Source organism: Mugil cephalus, chromosome 16, assembly GCF_022458985.1.
Source record: "Mugil cephalus isolate CIBA_MC_2020 chromosome 16, CIBA_Mcephalus_1.1, whole genome shotgun sequence".
Classification (NCBI taxonomy): Eukaryota; Metazoa; Chordata; class Actinopteri; order Mugiliformes; family Mugilidae; genus Mugil; species Mugil cephalus.
Window position 1 is genome coordinate 15463149 of NC_061785.1, and position 20755 is coordinate 15483903.

At 43.6% G+C, this 20755-nt stretch overlaps 2 protein-coding genes across 2 annotated transcripts; one reads left to right on the plus strand and one right to left on the minus strand.

Annotated features, from left to right (window-relative positions):
* Positions 1-7447: 7447 nt before the first annotated feature.
* Positions 7448-9572, plus strand: LOC125022791 (bone morphogenetic protein 2-like). Its single transcript, XM_047609717.1, has 5 exons — positions 7448-7849; positions 8101-8240; positions 8460-8576; positions 8754-8943; positions 9072-9572. The coding sequence occupies exons 1-5, from the start codon at positions 7537-7539 to the stop codon at positions 9494-9496; spliced, it is 1185 nt and encodes a 394-aa protein (XP_047465673.1). The 5' UTR covers positions 7448-7536; the 3' UTR covers positions 9497-9572.
* Positions 9573-10756: 1184 nt separating this feature from the next.
* On the minus strand, positions 10757-19875 carry LOC125023000. Its single transcript, XM_047610045.1, has 3 exons — positions 19709-19875; positions 19532-19621; positions 10757-18138 (listed from the first exon to the last, which is right to left on the minus strand). Exon 3 carries the CDS (start codon positions 18009-18011, stop codon positions 11754-11756), a length of 6258 nt encoding a protein of 2085 aa, XP_047466001.1. The 5' UTR covers positions 18012-18138; positions 19532-19621; positions 19709-19875; the 3' UTR covers positions 10757-11753.
* Positions 19876-20755: the final 880 nt, after the last annotated feature.

The following is a 20755-nucleotide window of genomic DNA, read 5'->3' on the forward strand; positions in this document are numbered from 1 at the left end:
GGGTCACTGACAAGACCGTTTCATTGAAATGCAGTTGACTCCTACGCTTCATTGAAGTGGATTTCCCAACAAGACTAATGTGTGACACAGATGGATAAACATGAGGTAACACGAATTGAACTCTGCTGTTTTCAGATGTTACACGGCTAACTTGATTCATTTGTTTTGAATATTTTGTTTTAAATAAAGCATATCTACTGGTGGTAAAATCTACCATTGATTTTTTATCTGTGATTTTTTTTGTTTGTTTTTGGGACTTGTGACCAAAAAATGACTTGAGGACATAGTCTCCCCATACAAAGGGATTTTGTCGCTCGAAAACCTGTCAAACCACAGGGTGTAGGAGGCTCTGTCAGGTCGCCAGTGTCAGATCTGCTCTATACTCTCCTGATTAAAACTCCTGCGGTACGATATTTCTTTAATACTTACTTAACCTGTCATTAAATATTATTATATAGTATACTATGATCCAATGATTGGCATTGGTACACAATAGATAGGGTATGTGCACTATTGATGGATTTGTTCTCAATTTGTCAGACCTATACCAGAACCTCGCTGGACTGAGGCACAGGCTTCTCTCTCCTTTAAAGGCCAAAGACTAAGTTTAACATTTTATGTATATTTAGTTAGTATTTTTCCAAAAAGTGCAGTAAGAACAATGGCCAGAGAACAACTGTGGCTGGGTGACCTTGTAATCAAAATTTGTGAAACTGCTGCAGCATTCATCAATGAATATAAAGCTAGGGAACCAAGAATGAGAACTATTGTACTGGAGCTCGAGGAGATTGCAGATACATTCAAAAAGCTGCGGAACGAAACCGATGAGACATTAATAACCACGGGTCTTCTTGGATTTGCTGGCATGGGAATGTTGATAGCATCTGCACTAGGAGCCTCAGCATCATATTGAGCGACTGAAAAAATACTAGCAGTTGGAGGTGTGGCCGTGGCAACTGTGTTGTCAGCAACAGCAGGTGTTACAATTGCTCAGAATGCAAATACGAATATGTCACAGAAAGAGGCAGAAATGATCGGGACAGTAGAGCAGTTGGGTGACGAAATCATGACCATCACTGCACCACTAAAGGAGAATGTCAGATGAGCTGAATGAAAGGTAGTCACTGTTGGTGTCAATGATTGGATCACAAGCAGGAGAAACTCTCTCAGAAGTAGAAAAAGCATGAACTTATAAAGGTCGCATTGGAGATGCATTTCATTGCTCAGTTAGCCAGTCAGTGTAAGGTTCAACATCTTTCAGAAATGAGAAACAAACGGCATAAAAGCACAAGACTTTAATGTGCTGTATATGTGCAGCACAGTTGATGTGGTTATCAAGTATACCAGTAATTCTATTATTATTACCACATTACTGATAACAAATAATCGTCTACCAGTTTTTAATTCACGGATAAGGCTTTAGAATACTGCTTTGCACAAAACAGTTAACAACATAACATGAGCATCATTGTGACACAATTTAAGACTTGCCCAAAGCTTTGGATACAGCTGTTTCTATCACACTGACTTCTGTGAATTACATCAAGTACTTGGCACTCGTGTTTTGTTACCTTTTGATAGTTAACATTTATTCCTATTTTTTTCTCCTTTACTCAAAGGTTTTACTTTATGGGTTTCAGTCACTATGTGTGTTATGGTACGAGACTGTCTTGCTGCTTTTTCTTTGGTATACATTAAAAAGGCTTATATGACTAAATGACTCACTTAAGATTGAATAAAACGTTACGTACATTAAGTAACCAATGAACAAAACCTTAGATTACATACCACAACTGAAAGAGTGCTCAACATAACTAATGTTATTATTTACTGGAGAGTCTGCAAGGAAGTTTACTGGTTGATAAGACCTGAGGGAAAACTGATCGAGGGGATGGATGGTAAGGGTTGAAGGGAAGGGATGAGGAAAGAATAGATGGATGATGGTAGAGGAACCCAGAGAGTGAGACTCGGGGTGGGGGCACGTCTCAGGAAGCTTCGGCTCCTTGAAACCTTGGTTCCTGTAATGAAAGGTAATAGCAAAAGAAAAGAAAACAGAGGGATGGATAGAGTTGGGGTTGAGATCTGAATTGAACAGACAAGGTTAGGACACACCTTTAATGTAAGTGCGTGAAATAGAATGACATGGAGGCTTATTCCTGAACTTAAGATTTAATAACTTCAGCTGTATACCATTTGCTCACAAAATGTAACATTGTCAGGCAATGTTATCCGGGAAGTGACCAAGAAGTTTAAAATGTCTCTTCGTTGACTATGGAAACCAAGCATGTATGCTCATGTTAGCATCTCTCTTCTTACCCGCATTAAAAAGTTTACATGACCACAGCTAAAATGCTAAAGAACTATTTTTTTAATTGGGTGTAGCATGAATACCATGTTCGTATGTCATATCATCAAACGTAATGTACGCTGTTATGAACCTCATCGATTTCCTTTTCAATCTGTTCTGCTTTGAAAGGTTAAGAAGAAATTCATGAAACTGAGATTACGACTACTATGCAACTGCATACAATTGAAAACTGCTGAAAATATAGTCAGCTAATGTACGTCCGGTGAAGAAATTAAGCCTAATATTGTCCCCCATTTCTACCGTTTGACAGACTTAATGGTCTCACGTGTTTCCTTTTATTTTTGCAAGTTTTGTTTAATGTCTGACAAATATATCTGTAATGTTTATTATTGGTCTTTCGAGGGACTGGTGTGCAGATTTTCTTTTATTTTTAGGCAAAACTGACTCTTTACCCCCAGCTTCCTGGCCTTGTGTTAAGCTAAGCTAAACTCTTGCTAGCTTTAGCTTCAATGTTAGCACGCAGATAATGACATCTGTTTTTTCGAAGTAAATATTTGTGTATCCAGAGCCCGGGCCTCGGCCTAATCATTTAAACTTGTGCATTGGTGTGACGGCATTGTTGTTGTTTTTTTTAATTGCGCTATTAAAACGCTAGCTAGTTTCTTTGAGTACTTAAAGCAACGGTGACTTGCGCTGGAGATAATGAACGCGGAGCAAAGACTCCAGCGGTTTTCCAGGCAGAACACTGAGAAAGGCCCATCTGCCCAGAAAACTAACTCAACAGAAAGCATTTTATCATACAGTATAATTGTCTGGCTTGGAAACTGTTCAGCTCCTGACAACGCAAGTCTCTTGAGGGTAATAAAAACTGCCCAGGGCATCATTGGTATCCCACTGTCTAGTCTGGAGGATATTTACCAGTCCAGATGCCGCAGCAGGGCTTGTAGCATTGTGAATGACCTCACACATCCTTTCCATCACTTGTTCACTCTGTTACCCTCTGGAAGACGATATAGGTCAATTAAGGCACTCACAGTCAGACTCAAGAACAGTTTCTGTCCAGTTCAGTGTCACTTCAAAGTAAATGTCTAAAATGAGGAGTGGAATATAAGGGGTTCAGAGAACTTGGGTGGGTGTAATATGTGCTATTGTTACTGTTTGTTGCGTCTTCTAAGGAGAGCCATTGTAATTTAGTTGCATGTCGTCGTCGAATCACTTCAATGCAGAAAAGGAGAGAAGGCGTCTGAGTAGATGAGGTGTAGGAGGCACTAACAGGGTGGGTTCTCTTTGCTTCTTTGCTCCCTTAAATAAGTGGTTGAGGAAATGCATTTTGGACCAGCCAGAGCTGTTTCTGTCTCTCTCACCGCAACACAAAGTTAACATCTGGGGAGGCCCAAGTCTGGTTATGACTTAGGGTATGATGCAGAAGCATAAATCTAGCTTGACTCTCACCAACAGTAAACCTGACAGAAGAGTCAACCAGTTCCTGTAGGGATTAGGTAATGAAGTACGTCTTTATAATGAGGCAGATGATGGTGTGTTACTTCCAACTGCATGACATTAGTTATGGTGGTGATCATGCAGTCTTAACTACCGCCTTCTTGGTTGAAATGGACACTCGAAAAGGACACCTAACCCCGCTTGTTTGTGGTCAGAAGCAATAGAGAAACTTTTTGTTTTTAAATGCCGTTACATCGTGGTCGGCTCCAACACCCTTGTCATGTGTTTCCACTTTCGTCGTGACTGTATTACTCTTCATTATTCATTCAAACAGGGTTGCAGCAGTGGCCAGCACTTGGAGCAAATGCCTTCCATGTGTCTCTAATTGCCGCAGTAGAGCTATTTAACACAAGGTGAAGTCATTAACACATGGGCACACTTGTCAGATGTGGAGCCAGGCGGCCCTGGGTGAAAGAGCAGACAACAGCGAACAAAAGCCAACGCAACATCCACCGTGTCTGGTGAAGAAACCCGAGGGACACCTTTGCCAAGATGTTGTGCATCAGTCGCTGGGGTAAAAGCGTACAAATATCTATATTCACACTGTATACACTGTAAAAGTTGATTAACCCGATGAAACGTTGTTAAAGACCCCTCTGGCTCTGAAAATTTTAAATACTTCAGATCTAAAGTGAACACAGAAATAGCGTTTATGATTTATCCACTTTAAATGACATGGTACATTAAACTGTATACTGAAATATACTTGCTTGCCAGTTCACTAGGGCCACTAGTGAAAACGAATGCGTTGCAATCCAACAGTCCTGCACTAAATCTTGTTTCTGGGAAGGTATTCAGCATTTGTTTCAAATAACTGAGAGGGCTGTTGGTCCAACTGTGACCAGTAGTAGTGTTGAATTGGGCCGTGGGCTAGACTAAATAACGCAAACACTTCAGTGTTTAAATTAGTCCGGTTTACCAGCACCACAAACTCCATCCTCCAACGTTTTGATGAAGTTAGGACCTTTCTGATGCATTTTCAACATAAACCAAATCAAATGCAGGACTATTATATAAGAATATACTTGTTTTCAGAAATTTGGCAAGTTGTAAAGATCACAGAAGGCAGGGCTTGCAGGTCTTGTTTCACCATCCATAAGCCAATATCTCCATCTGCTGTTCAACTGGGAGTTCTGCATCCACAAAGAGGTGAGGAAAGACCAATGTATTTTATTTCTATGTCTGGCAAACATTTGCAGCAATGCTGAGATCAATGAGAAAACAGTTTCTGTCTGTTAGAGAACATTGAACCTGCACCACCATGTTTCTCCCACATGACGCTAAAAGGCAAAGAACACAAGAACGTACACTCTTCTCCCCCATGTAAACTCATAACCCCCAATTTACTCCCTGGGTGCTAAATAAGTAGTAGCCTGCTGCTCTGGGTATGCATACCAGTGTGTGAATGAATTCACAGGTCATAGACACCATTCAGCCACAATGTTAAAAATGACATCTGGAGTATGTTCAACGTTCTGCTGGGAAGTTATTACACCTGGCATTCATGTACTTATATATGTACTACCTACCTTGACCAGACCAGACACCCCCACCACATAGCAGTGACACTCCTCGATGGCAGCAGCCATCCCCAGCAGGGTGCAGCCTGACACAGACACACACACAAAAACGCTTTAAGAACAACTCAAAAAATATGAAAAACAGCACAAGGTGTTGACCTGGCCTCCATATTCACTGGATTGCAAACTGAGGATGCTCTGGAACAAGCCTGATCCACAGAGGCCCCTCCCCTCAACACATAGGACCCAAAGGCCCCTGACTAACAACGTCCTGTTACCAGACACCACGGGACACTCTCAGAAGACCCATGTCCATTCTCTGATGAGTCACAACTCTGATGGAGGCACAAGAGAGACCTACACAATATTAAGAATATACAATATAGTGTGTTAGAATTATACATACATTATAATTATAACCATAATTATTCATTCCACCCAGATAGAAAAAATTAATTAAATATTTATATTATTATTAGGTGCCAATGTTTTCGTATTGTTGCATGATGCCTTCCAATGCAGATTATGAGGTGAATATTATCATCCATCTAAAGGCAGCCTCTGTTTGACCACAGCAAAGCCATCAGACACACTTGTCAGTGTGACATGGTGTTTTTTTAATAAAAAGAGGATACTCCAACTTACAGTTCCCAGCTACGCTGCAGCCATCACTGTAGACACGTAATCAACCAGGTTAGAGTGCTGGTCTTTGCTGAACTGCCATGCGGACGTCTACGTCAGAGGGCTTCCCTTTAAGTCTATCTGGGATCAGCACACGGTCAGAGCAAACATTCAGGGGCATCCCATGCTCAGCAGCTGTCTCATACATGTCCACGTGCCGCATGTCACACAAATACTGTAGGGCACATGTGCACAGCCTTCCAGAGTGCCATGCACATCCAGTGCCTGGTACTCCTTTACAGGACAAAGGAATGACTTCCACAGCATCTCATTTCATACTCACCACTGTGTCTGTCACTAGAATATGAGCAATCACATAAGGTGTGCATGATTTAACTTTGAAAAATAAGTATGCTGCATGGAATGCAATTAATAAATAATACAAGTTCTGTTTCGGGGAAATTCAATCACCAAGCATCATTTGATCTTGCTGTTTACTGTGTTTATGGCTATAATCCATCCTGGGGCTTATCTGGCAGCGTGGCCACTAAGTGAAACGAGCGATCAGAAATAGAAAAAGGCTCCGGTCACAACGTGGCGTTAAAAGTGAGTAATGGCCCCTAAATGAGGGGATCATCGTTCCCGTGTAATCGAACGAACAATAGGAGGTAAAGAGGGAGGGAGCGAGGGGGGGGCGACTGAGCCATTGATCAACTTGATGATCTTGGGAATTTGATCCCCCTGGTTCGAGCCCGATTGATTAGAGATCATCTCGGATTCATCTTAACTGGCGAATAAGCACGCAGTATTGCCGATTTCGGTGTTAACTCTGAGTCACTGCGCAAACAGTGACGGAGGAGGAGGGGGGGAAGAGGGGAGAAAGAGGGGGACGACCGGCTTTCGTTTTGTGGAAATGTGCGCGCTAACGGGCAGCTTTTGAAGGCGCGCTTCATGTGCGTCACGGCCCGGTTGTTAGTTTGCTCTCTAGCGACTGGACTCGTGCTGATAACACATGATGTGGAGCGACGGCGACAAACATCATAATGGGCTAACTTTATTTGGTCGGCCGCCTAATTGGCCCCTGGTATAGACGAGGGTTGCACACGGTCAAGAAGTTGAATAAAATGAGCGTTTCTTCTGTATGTTTGATGTTAAATTCTGTTTACTCGAACAGTGTGATACATACTGTATATGGTAATGCACATATGGCAGCAAGTCACGTTGTAGTTTCAGTAAAGCGCAGATTATTATTGTTTCCATGGTTACTGGGCTGGGTTTTATATAGATATGAAAGTTTCTGTAAACATTAACACAGTTTATTTAAATGAAATGGAAAGCGTCTGTAACCAGAGCATACAATTAAGGGAAATTAGTCTTTTTTTTTTTTTTTCAATTCTTTATCTTTATAGCTGACTCTCGGGTCGTTTTCACCTTTCCATTGTGTGTCGCCCCCCCACACCATCAATCACGGCCCAATCATCTCTTGGTGTTAGCCGAACGCTGGGGCAGCCTGTCATCAAACGCAGCGGGGTCACCCTTATCACCCACCGTCCCACAGGTGCAGAGCTCAGTCCACTCTCGCTAAAAATGACAGCAGGAGCTCTGTGCCTCTGCCTCGTCCTCGCTCTCCGGCTCGCATGCGTCGCCCCGCTGGTGATCCCGCAGGGCAGAGGGACGGCGGGGAAGCAGGGAGGTTTGGATTCGATGAAGACGGCGAGCGAGAAGCTGGACGCGCTGTTCAACCTGAGGGATTTACCTCGGGGTCCCGCGGTGGCTCCTCACAAAAAGGCGCCTCAGTTTATGCTGGATCTTTTTAACGCAGTGTCAGTCTCCGATGGGATCCCGAAAAGCCAAAAGGACATCCTGGAAGGAAACATAGTACGAAGTTTTGAGGATAAAGGTGAGCATAAGTTTGTCCCACTGACATTTACGCACGACCTATGGTTGTTCTGTGAGAATAAATGTAATTGCATGTCAAACATTTGGGCCACACAACAATAGGCTTGTTGAATATTGTGGAAGCGGAGTGCGTAATTTCTACCCAAAATGCGCATTTACGCACGACTGCGCACGGTAATTTGTTTGTTTGGCAGCTTTTCTTTGTTTCATCATTTACCTAAAGATAATAATTTGTTATTTTGTCGTCTGCAGGTCACACTGGAGAGAGGTTTCACTTCTTCAACTTGTCGTCCTTCAGCAGAGATGAGAGAATGATCAAAGCGGAGTTCCGCTGGTTCCGAAAGAAACAGAAGTTTTACCTTGGAAAGTCACGCGCTCCCCATTTCTATAAGGTATTATAAGAGGATTTTATGTTATTTATTATTATATAGATAAGTTTAGATCGTGACTACATTTAGTCCAAATTTGATTTCGGTGCGTAAAATCGAGATTTGTTTGACAGAAATACGATGTGTTTATACTGAGAGTCCTGGCTCTCTGCAAAACCATAAGGTTTAAATTGAGATTTTGGCGGTTTGGATAATGGATTAACATTAGGTTTGATTGTCCAGGTGGATGTGTATGAGGTGCTGGACAGCAGAGTGAAGCCATGGAGAGGAAACCTCATCACCTCCAGACTGGTGCCCCTGTACACACAGGGATGGGAAGTCTTCAATGTCACTCAGATGGTAACACCCTTGTTTCATTTATTGGAAAGCATTTTTCTATTGTGTTGCTCTGTTAATAACACATTCAAAATTCTGGAGAACTATTCTGTTGTTGAGTCATTTTCACTTTGCATTTATGTTTTGTTTGCATGCAAGACAATAGTCTGTTTACATTATCTGTTTTCTTTTGGATCCCAGGTATCCAAGTGGATCAGGAACAGCCAGGAGAACAATGGCATCCTGCTGGTGACCACGTTTCCTTCTGGTAACTGGATGGAGTCATTGGTCTCCTCATCGAAACAGAATGGAGAGCTGGAGGACACAAATGCCTACCTGGTCATATTCTCAGATGATGGGAGGGAAGGAGCATCAAACCAGTCGTACCTGGGTAAGATGGTGTGGATGTTCTTCTTGTGGTCAACCTGGTTTGGTCAGATAACAGAAATTTAGTATTCAACAAATTTATCTAGTTTCTTATAACGACAATAGCATTTTAATCTAGTCTTTGTCTTTCAGCAGGACATGTCCAGCCCGTAGCTGCACCAGCAGCACCCGAGCCCCATGAACACCACAGCAGGAGACGTCGTGCATCTCCAGGCTTCTCGCCCCACGGCCGCTCCCAGTCCTGCCAGCGGGTTCCCCTGTTCGTCGACTTCGATGAGATCGGCTGGTCGGGCTGGATCATCTCCCCCCGCGGGTACAACGCCTACCACTGCAAAGGCTCCTGCCCGTTCCCCCTGGGTGAGGGCCTCAGAGCCACCAACCACGCCACGGTGCGATCCATCATGCATGCCCTCAAACTCTCTAGCAAAGACGTGGGGGCGCCCTGCTGCGTGCCTGACAAACTCCAGTCCATCAGTCTGCTATACTTCGACGACGAGGAGAACGTGGTTTTGAAGCAGTACGACGACATGGTGGCGTTGAGCTGCGGCTGTCATTGACCAGCCGTGCGCCTCTTGCACTCTTTAACACTGGAACAATGAGGGACGGGGTTCTGAGTTAATAGAAACACTGTATTTTCCGTGCATATGTTTAAATATTGTATTATTTTGAGAAATAAAAGAAATATTCCTTGACTATTAACCACAATCCTTTCCCCAGTTCCAAATATGTCACAGATTTATGTATCAGATACCCAAAGATCTGAACAGTTTTGCTTTTTTGTTAATAGTGAACATTTGATGCAGGTTTGAAGAGGTCACTATTTTCATGTGCCCACTTCCAGATCTTCTGAGCTGTCATTTAAACTCAGTACACTGAGTGTAACACAGTAAACTCATAAGGCATTAAGTATTTCTTTGGAATGACAGTTGAGTATATACCATCGGGTCTGCAACCAAATACCTTATTTCAAATTGAATCAACAATACAATATTTGTAAGTTATTTTTTCGATCAACTGAGCCATTGTTTGGTCTTTACAGTATAATGACTTGACTGATAAATTGGCTCATTACAATTCAAGTCCAAGGCAGTGTCTTGAAGTATATTTTTTTGATGAAATATATATTTTTTTTTCTTAATTACAAGCGAGAAAACCAAATCAAAATTCACATTTCAGCTCCTTGACCCCTAAGTTGCTTCATGAGCCCAAGTAGGAGGAAACGTATCCTGCTCATTTAGTTTTTAATGTTTTGATCAACATTGATTGATTTCTTTCAGTCAGTAGATTAATTGACCAATTTGTCTCCGATCTACATCTCAATAGAATTTTGCCTTTACATTTTTCAAAGTGAGAGCAGAGATTAAATATGTGTGACGTTCAAGACTGGAGAAGAATGTTACAGCATATGCTCATAGATTTAAAACAGATGTTTGTATTTTATTAAAGGCATGAATTTATTTAATGTGTATACAATAAGTTGGAGTAAGTTATTTGTGAAATGAAAAGCCTGGACTTGCCTCTTCAATTATTTATTATATATTATAGGATGAGAACTAGTCAGACACTCTCTGTTTCATTGCTGTCTCTACATTGTTTGATCAACAGGGGGCAGGATAGAGGTGTGGTTGAAAATTACCCCCCAACAGAGCAGCACCCGTGGCTTCGCTTTCATATTATAAACATCCTTAGAGAATGTTTTGTTTACTCAGAAATCAATTTCATTTCTTGGTTAGAAAATCAACATAATAATAATAATTTATTAGGGCATTCGTTTTATCTGTAGTGTAGTGACAGTGATGACGCGTGCACAATAGAAATCTGTAGCAACTGTACTTTTTTTTATTGGAATGGATCACAGACACAAGACAGCCCTGCTTGATTCTAAGTTTAGAAAAATGCCAATGCAACAAACCTGCAAAATCAATTCTCCTTCATGTCCGCAGCATATATTAAAAAACAGTAATTGCAGCTCACGCTTTTGAATGAAACTGGACGTATCAAACACATTTAACAGGTGCAATCTGCACCTAGCATGCAACATGTTTTTGAAATCTAGTTGTATGGACACGATCAATTGAAATCAGTATCAAACAAGTGAAATTCTAAAGTTGGTATCTTTTTCAAGTATGTCTAAATGACTGCAAACTGTCTGGTGAAAAAAAAAGAAAGAAATCTCAAGACAACAAACTTTGCAGGTAATAATAGAAAAGCCATAATACCTGAAAAGTAGTGGAGACCCGATACCACTGTAATATATAACAACCTGTCAGCATTTACAATAAATAAACACATCATCGTGTACCGTACCCTCTCTGTTTACACTTAAATACATTATGTACATGGATCATCCATGTTCGTTTTCTTTCTTACTCTTGATTGCACATTATCTTACAGAAATCTGTCAACCCACATTCAAACCACAGCTGTCATTCATCCACAAATTCATTAGCTCAGTTCAAACTCAGTCCTCAGTTTGAGGGCAGTAATGCAAAACCAGAAGCAAAGATCTGAGTAATTGCTCAAGCTTGAAGACAAAAAAATAAAATAAATCCAACTTGAAACACTGTTAAATATCAAACATGTATTAGTGTTGTACTTTCTGTTGCAATAATGACTATAAGCAGAAAATGCTTAAAAGGCCAAGGGAAATGAGGTTGCATGCTTGAAATACTTCCAGGACATGTAAAGTAGATCATGGTTGGCTGAAAAAGGGTATGCCATAAAAAGACATCTCAAAATAACTCCCGGAATGCCACAAACACCACAAGTTAATAATTCAAATCAGCGTTAGGTGAGGGTAGATTCTTTGGCCTATCAGCTGGGACAGTCCAGCTCCTCGGTGCCTATGAACTCCCCTAGCATGTGGTCATGTTGACTGTAGACAGGTTCTAAATATGGATGCCCCTCTTTACAGTGCATCTGCCTTGACCTCTCTAGGTTCCTCTGCTCAAATTCGTCCAGTTCCCTTTGAGGCGCCTGAATGGCAGCTTTCTGAGCCATGGGAGACAGAGGCACCGGGACAAAGCCGTGGTAAACAACCAGTGGTGGGGTCAAGACTTCCATGGGGGATACCTGTGGAACAGCACTCTCTGGTGGCTGGACTGGCAGCTGCACATAGCTCCCGGTTTCAGGATCAAAGAAGGTTTTGGTCTTGACTTGAACAGGCATGTCCACGAAGTAGTACTGCCCTGAGTCTGGGTCCTGGAGGAGCTTGCGTTGGGTCATGGGGAAGGACTGCGTAACAATAGTGTGTTCGATGCTAGACTGGCGGGAAAGCTGGCTGGTGTGGCTTGACTGGCGGGACAGGGACGAAGGGTGCGGCATCTCAGTGCTGTACGCATCAATACTGTGACTTCTCCTCAGTGGGTTGTCTCTGCTGGCCTTGTCTCTTGCTCTGCCTCTCTGCTGAAGCTCATCCATGATAGATTTCTCAATGCGCTGGGCCCTTGGATCAAGCCTCTCATTGGCCGACATGTCAGCACTGAGCCTGCGCTCTACTGAACCTCCCAAGTACCTGTCGATACTTTGGGATCGGTGCAGCGGCCTGTCCGACGCCGGTTTGTCGCCAACATGAGCTTTGTACACAGGTACATTACTGATGACCCTGTCACTGCTGTAATGTCTCTGCTCCGGCTTATCTCGAGCTTGCCTGTTGCTGCTGCGACCTTGCCTTTCCGATGCCACGCATTCCTCTCTGTTACGGCTGTTGCTTTCCACCGAGTCGTGGCTCTGTCTCCGAGCCTTGTGTCTCATTTCCATTCGGCTGTTGTGGTGTTTTTCATCGCTGCTCGGCAGTTGCTCACTCCGATCATTGCTGTGTTTAGTATGCCGACTTTCATTCTGACCATGCCCATCTTCAGTTGTTTCCCTGTGTTTTTTCTCACTGCTCCTGCTGCTGCTATTTTTATTACTGCTGCTGTTGGTGCTGCTGCTTTTGTGCTCAGGTTTTTCACTCTTGTGTCTATCCGCTCTGTGTTTGCTGCTGCTGCTCTGAGATGACTTCTGGGCCTCCTTCTTCATCCTTCTGTTGGCCAGCTTAATGGCTTTTAGGACTGCTTTTTCAGATTTGGGCAAGACGGCTGGTGGCTTCGGCAGGCCTGTTTGGCTGTCATTACCGCTGCAGGTGGAACCCGAGTGTTCGCTGGGAACCCTCTTTACCTCACGCTCTATCAGCCCTAAAGTGTTCATCGCCATCTCGTCAGCTACATCTGTTGCGCTGGTTGTTAAGCTCTCTACGCCTTCAGATGACGGACTCACCCCAGAAAACCTGTCGTCCTCCTGTGGAACAGTGAGGAAACCCACAGCTTGGACTATATTAGGGTTTTCACTTTGGAGATCAGGAGGTGAGAGGAGGACGATGGGTGGTGATTGGCTTGATAAAATCTCTTTAGGTCTGAAGATCTCTGTTGGGAATACGGTGCTACCACTGGTGGCAGTTTCATTATTCATTGGGAGATCTGGATTTTCCTTTATATGGTTTAACTCCTCCTCTGCTCTTTCTGACCCGCTCAGACTCTCTCTTGGCGACCAGGGTTGGACAGTCTTCTTACGCTTAGTAATGACAGTGTTATCTTTGACTTTAAACAAGGCAGGGATCCCCAAAGTTGGTGAGAAGGTATTAGTGGGTGACATTGTTGTTGAGCCTCCTTCGTCAGTTAAGTTTTGATCTCTAGTGTTGTCTTCTCTTTCTTTGCTGTTGTTGTACGGTACTTCTGCCTCCTTTTGACATTTTACAATCTCTGGCTCGCTTTCGTGATCACTCAAAGAATAATATTCCACTTCTGCCCTGTCTGAATCCTGCTGTGTGTTTTGCGAGAGATTCTGCAGCGTCTCGTCAACCTCGTCCACCAGGTCCGCCACGTTCTCCTCGCCAATCAAGTTCTCCAGTGAGTGGTAGACGTTAGACTCAGTCTCAGTGTTTCTGTGCAGTGCACTCTCCACGGAGAAGTAGGAGGACTTCGAGGACAAGCTGGCCTGATCAGGTGGGCTCTGACTGAAGCCAGTGCCGTTTACGAGCTGCACGGGCGACATGCTCCTGGGGATCTCACTATGAGTCTCAGCATCCACATTCATATGATCACCAGCTCTACTGTTTTCAGGTTTCTCAACTATAGTCTTAGAAGCACTGTTGTCTGCCTTGATTAAGTGGTCTGGTCTTAACGGGGCCTTTCGCTTTGTCTTGCACTGTTGCGGTGACTTGACTTTGCTGATCTCAGGTGTGGCTTCTTTTGTGGGGTTCGTTTTTATCTGCACATTATCTTCCTTATTTTCACTTGCTGTGAACTCTGGTGACAAACACATTGTGTTTTCAAACTGAGAGTGGTTTGAATTTACAATAGGCTCAAATTTAGCTGCATCATTTGTGTTATTGAGCTCATTCCATCTCTCTCTATATGAACTGGTTTCTCTTTGGCTGGGCGCAGCTTCTTCACTGTCTGCCTCTTTATTTGCAAATTCTCCATCTTTTTCAAGGACATTTTCATCTGCTCCATCTTTATCTTTAGAGAAGCTTCCTTCTCTCCTGCCTCCTTTTTTGCTTCTGGGAGGAACAGGAGGAGTGCCTAACTTTTGGCCTTCAGTTTCATTCCTCGGGTATTCTCCACTCTCTTCAGACACCTGTCTCCCCACTTGCCTGAAATTGACCTCTGAATCATCAGTCACGTGGCGAGGATTATCAGTTAGTTTAGCATTAACATATTTAGCTTTAGTTTGCAAGAGTGCGTTTAGCTCATTGCCAATCTTGTCCATGCCAGGCAGTGCCATCCTACCACCTGATCGGTGAGTCTCACCAAGTCTGGGTTCAGTTTGTGACAGAATCTGTCTCAGGAGATTATGGTCGGTCAAATCACCTAATCTCTCTTTTAGGTCTTTCTCTTTATATGTAGAATTGCTGCCATTTTGTTTTTCCCTGCTCTCTGAGGCAGAATCTTTCATAGCTGTTTTACGTTGCTCTAACCTTGCCGCATAACTTTCCTCCCAAATGCTCTCATCAGATGTTGGATTTGCATCCTGCTCAGTGGGTTTATTCCTTCTCTTCTGCCTTTCTGAGATGATCTCTTCAAGTGCCATTTTGGCTTTGTCGTAATTGTCATTTATACGCGCTTTGTTCACTATCACATTACTGTCTAGCTTTGTGAAAGTCTCTTCCTTGCTAGGCTCCTTCTCTTTCTTTGTGAATATTTCTCTCTTAGCTGATGTATTCCCTCTCATAGACAGCATACCTCTCTTTATGTTTCGAAGTTCCCTTGAGATCAAATCATTCTTCGTCTTTGTCTCCTCATCTATGTTAACAACCCCTAGTTTGTTCCTTGCGTTCTCAAGTACACGATCGCCAAGCCTCGCTTTACCCAGCTCTTTCAAAGCTTGCAGATCATTAATTATGTGCTCACTATCTCTCATTTCTCTTATCTCATCATTTGTCTCCATTCTTGTGTTCACTTTCGGATCGCCTTCTTCGTGCTCCTCTTCAGGTTCAGTATCTGTCACTGCATACCTCTGATGTTTGATATAATTGTTCTGCCTGGATGAGAATATGTGTTTGAACTTGCCTTGTTTCTGGACCGAATCATCTTCCTTTGGTGGTAAATCTATTTTTGTATCCACAGAGTCACCATTTGGGACATTGTCAACATTATGTTTGTCAAGAACATCAGATTTTGCAAAATTTCTCTTTGGAACTGGGGGAGGCTCTCTCTTGACATTGCTGCTTCCACCATCCAGTTTTACTTCATTTCTGTGTTGAGACGCAACATTGTTGTTTTCTGGTACTGAACCATCACTCTTGCTACTTAACGTCTTCTCATCCACTTGATTCTGCCTCAGTTCTGCTATATCTGGCTTATTGGTGCTATCTGGATTAGTTGCTGATAGAGCTTTATTTTTGGCTGCATTAATTGCTTCCCTTGCTGCTCTGATCACATCCATTGTACTCATGCTTTGGCCACCAGTCTCTTTTTCCTCAGTAGCCGGCTGCACTCCAATATCCTTTTCTTTCGTGTCTTTCACCGGCCGCTTTGCTTTCTCGGCTACATTAGGGGGTCTTTTCCCCACTGATGACAGCCCCTCTTTCTCAAGCGTGTGGGGTGAAATTATGGGTGAATAATCTTTGACGACATTTAGAGCATTTGGCGACAGCTCTGTGTTTGTTGGCAGCGCTTTTGGAGAAAGTGCTTTGTTTAGCATGAGTGGCGAAACTCCATTCGTCTCCACTGGTTGATCTATGTGCGCAGGAGTCGAGGTGCTCTGAGAGACTTGCAGATATTTCATATCACTATCGACAGGGTTGGCTTTCTTGTATAAATTCAGAGATGGATAGTTTGGCTTTTTAGCCATGGGACTCTTGTTCTTTTTGGAGTTAATAAATGGTGAGATGGGGTTCTCTTCCCCAAGACTGCTGTTAGCCTCCTTTTTGGTTTGCAGTAGATTTGATAACAAATAATCTTCAGACACAGGCCTGTCGGAGTCATGCTTTGCCAGACCAGCGGCTTGGGAGCTATTCGGTTCCAAAACAGGACTGCAAATTGTCGATCCATCTTTCAAAATTGCAGGTGTGCTTAAGCCAGATGTGTTGCCCTCAGAACCAGCTGGTGCATATTTCACGTGATCTGATTGAGGAGATTCCGTGCCGCCTTCCACCTTCTCTAAAGTTTTAAACTTAGGCGGACTGTAACGGCTCTTCACCCTCTTCCTGTTGTCTTTGAGGTTGAAGAGGATGCTGGAGGCGAGTGATTTGTAGCTTTCCCGCTTGACTGGAGGCTCGGGGGTCACTTTGGCCTCAGAGTGTGGTCTGAGTGGGAGGTCAAGGGCAGAGGGCGAGAAAACTCCCTGGAGGATTTCTGATGTTTCCGTCGGTTGTCTGGAGGGAATGAGGGGAGTCATCAGCTGGCAGATGCTGAACGGCGTAGAGGCCGAAGAGCTGACTTCCTCAATGGCTTTCACTTCCACAGATCTTGTTTCCTTTTTGACAAACAAAGGACCTTCCTCTGCTGTTTTTGCTTGATTGTCTTGAGATGCCGTGACAGGCTGATTGACTGGAATAGCACTTTTTGCCCTTGACCTGTTACGCCTCCAGGGGGCAGCACCCCCATCCCCTACGTCTGATGTGCACCTCTTCTCAGCTGGAGTGGCTGAGGGCTTTGGCAGCAACTTCGGCGGAGGAGGAGGAGGGATGGGTTTAGGGGCAGTGGGAGGACATGGTTTAACCGTTTCTTTCTGGCATGACTGTGTCTCCTCTGTATGCAGAGTCTCTTTTCTATGTGCCTCAGTTAACTCTTTGTAAAACGGTAAGTCATACCATTTAGGGATATTATCTGTCGGGAGAATAGAGGTGACTGTGTCCTCCTGCCCCAAGAGGAACCGGTTACAGTCTGTCCACATTTGGAAAGGACTATACTCACTGTGAAGGAAAAAGTTCTTGATGTTCAGTTTTTTTAGTTTGACAGTGGATTTCCCATTTTTTACCTTTGTGGATTTCCCCGAGGGAAGGCCAGCATCCTTGCCAGTTTTGTTCGATGAACCATCACCATGATTCTTGTAATGTCTGTCTCTGAGACTGCTGTGGTAGTCCGATGAGAATTCTGACAGCTCTCTTTGGATGCTGCGAAGCGCCGACTTATCCCACGATTCTCCATTACAGTCTGTCGTAGCTCCATTTCTGTTCAGCATTCCCTCACAACTCTCCTCTGTGGCACTTAATGCCTTGAGGAAAGACGACATGTGGGACATATTCTTCTTCTGCTGCTGCTGCTGCTGCTGCTGCTGCTGTTTCCATGGCTGAGCCTCATTCTTGTCATTTTTGTTTTGCCCCTGCTTTTTAGATTCCTTATGATTGTTCTTTTTGAGAGGCTCCCCTGCCAGAGGTTTGTGGCAGCTGAAAGGTGAGTATCCATACAAGAAGTCGTCATTGTAGACTGCGTCATCTCCAACGCAGAGACTTCGGAAGGCTCGATCGGTGAGGGTGCTGACCTCCCGGTCAGTCTCGTCCATAAACAGGTCAGTGAAGCCGTTGGGGAAGCGGTGATGGAGCATGCTTCCCACCCGATGGCTCACGTGTCTCTTTTCCACACAGCTCATGATGTCAGCAAGCGTCCTTCTGTCTTGCGCATCACCAGCCTCCTCTACAGCTGCTGCGGCCCTGGAGATCCTTCAGTTCCTTCCAACTCAGTCTGACATCAGGGGAGTGGTTGCATATGTAAATTGCCTAAAAACAAGCCAGTGACATCAGTGTCAGTGATTGAAAATCCAGCCAAATCACATAACACAAAGTACGTATCATTTCTGCATCCGTGCAGTTTTGAAAGTCACAAAGCAGTTGTTTGATTAAAATAATTTCTATAAATGGTTTTGAACTCTGTAGTTGCACCAGTGACCTTTATGTACATGACATATGCTGGGTTCGGCCATGCTGTCACTATGCAGGCAGTAGACAAACACTTCATACCATGCGCTTGGCTATTTTGAGCAACATACTGTGCCTTGCGCTGTGAACACTGACACCTAAGAACAACCTCTTTTTTTCTCACGGAAAAAGCATTAGGAAACATGGACATTTTCATTGGCCATATTTGCATTTCAGAAGCAATACGCACCACAAAGGAATGACAAAACACACTTTCTCAAATATAACCAGCGTTAATATTTAGATCATTTTTGCCGCAGAGCTGTGGCACAATATTCTCAGCAACAACTTTACAGCGCGGGGTACAGGAAATGCAAGTAAATCACCACATCAGTCCCAGTGCCTCAGCAGCAGCTGCTCTACTGTAGCTTACTTTAGCTATCTGGGTGAGGTCTTAGAATAGCTCATTAACCCATTTATATAGCATGACCTGGGAGCACAGCCACAGACATATAACTCGTTCAACCAGCCACGCGACCATCACTGTCCTTATAAGAAGATGAAATTGGCCGAGTCAAACATAAAACTCTCAACAAATCAATATTTGATTGTTTGTGTACATCAAAACTGAATAACTGGAAAGTAATCTCGGTTGTCTGGAAGAGTCAGTGTTCATGGATGATTTAACGAAAGCTGCTTTACAACAGACGTTAACAGACATAATTGTAGCAATATTATTGTTATTATTTTTTAATTTTATTCAACTTTATTATTGTTATTATTATTATTATAACCTAAAAGTCAAATTTGCTAGAAATAATTGACTTTACTGTATCTTAAAGTAGATTTACAGGACGCTTGGGCTTTCCAGGACACTTCGGTGGCCAACAGTTTTCAGGCTCTCATAACCAGAGATCAGTTAGCAGCCACGGTACTTTCCCAGCATCTGCTTGTTTATTTATACCCAAGGAATGAGGTAGACCAGTTATAGTATACTGTATAAAGGTGCAACCGCAGAGGTAGAATTTTATGTGGAACCCCATAGAGGTGTATCAGTATAATCGGTATGACAGTATGAGCCTATGAACAAAATTACAGTTAGAAAATTCCAACATCCAGAGTATCCATTCATCCTTTCATTTTTGACATTAACGTTGAGCCTACATTCGTTAAGCCTTTATTATATACACAGTGTTCTATCTTCATGGCCTTTCATGTCATGGTAAACAGCCATATGATCACACAGCTCCCTCACCTTGGTGATGGGTCTTTCATGGTGAGTGGTGGCTTCCAATATTACGTATAAGTCCTCGTTGTAGAATCCATGAGTCCAGAGCTTGACAACCTGTCATGGATATAGTCTAGTTAGCAGCTGTCAGTCACAGTAAACAATCTTTTTAATGCCGAAGGTGAAGGAACAAAGACAACTCACCAAAGTGAGTCAAGCCCTCAGATCCATGCTCATATGCACTGTGTGGCCAGGCTTCCTGATAGCGAGCGCAAAAGGTACCAAAATAGACGCGCAAGTCGGTGTGGCCAAACTGAGCAGCAACAGAGGACCCAGCTAGCTAGCTCACATTGGAAACACCAGTGGGTGTCGAGTGGCAGGGCAAAACCGACCAGTGGAATGAAATGGACACTGTCATTGGTTATTTTTGTAACTAAGCAGCGAAGGCTAATAGGCTCTCACATGGAGCCTCTCTTCACTGTTTGGCACCTTTGAAAACATGACAGGCCCTCCCTGTCAATGGAAAAGAGGCATCGATCAGTTTAGCCTTGGGTGATAGAAAGAGGTGTGGCGCGCACCTGGTAGCACTGTTGGCTAACGTCTATCGGCTGACTCACTTCACCCTTGTCACCCAGAGAAACAAGCTTTCTGATATAGCCCATTGCATCACACATCTCCAGATTAGAGCGACAGTCCCTAAAGTGGATAAGGTAGCTGGAGGCAGACGTCTGACTGGTGTGACTATATGGCGGGGTTGAGCTAATAGTTGTTATTCCAGCGCTGTTTACAAGACCATGTTGTGGACAAGTGTGACTGAGCGGTCTAGTTTTAGGGCTGATGCAGCTGTTGTTGCTGAGAGATTACACTGAAAGTGGAGCGGGCACTTTGTTGACTTGTTACCCTTTGTGAGTCATAGGAAGTCAACAGACATGGTCACATTTGATCTCTGACCTTACGCATTCCCAAAATGGAGAAAGTGGAGAAATACTTTGTGGTTCAACTCGATTGATGAATCACCTTTTTCTGTTTCAGTCAGCCAGAAAGTGTGTTTAGAAAGCGTGAACTCGCTGTTTCTCTCGAGCCCGTAATCCGCCTGTGGCCTCAGCATCCACAGTGCTGTTCCGTCAAGGTGACATTTTTAAGCCCGTCTATTTTTGTCACGTTGTAATTCATAAGGTAACAAACCTGCCTCTCTACTGGCTGCATGCTCCACACTTGAGTTAATATTTCGGACCTAGTTTGTAGAAAGCG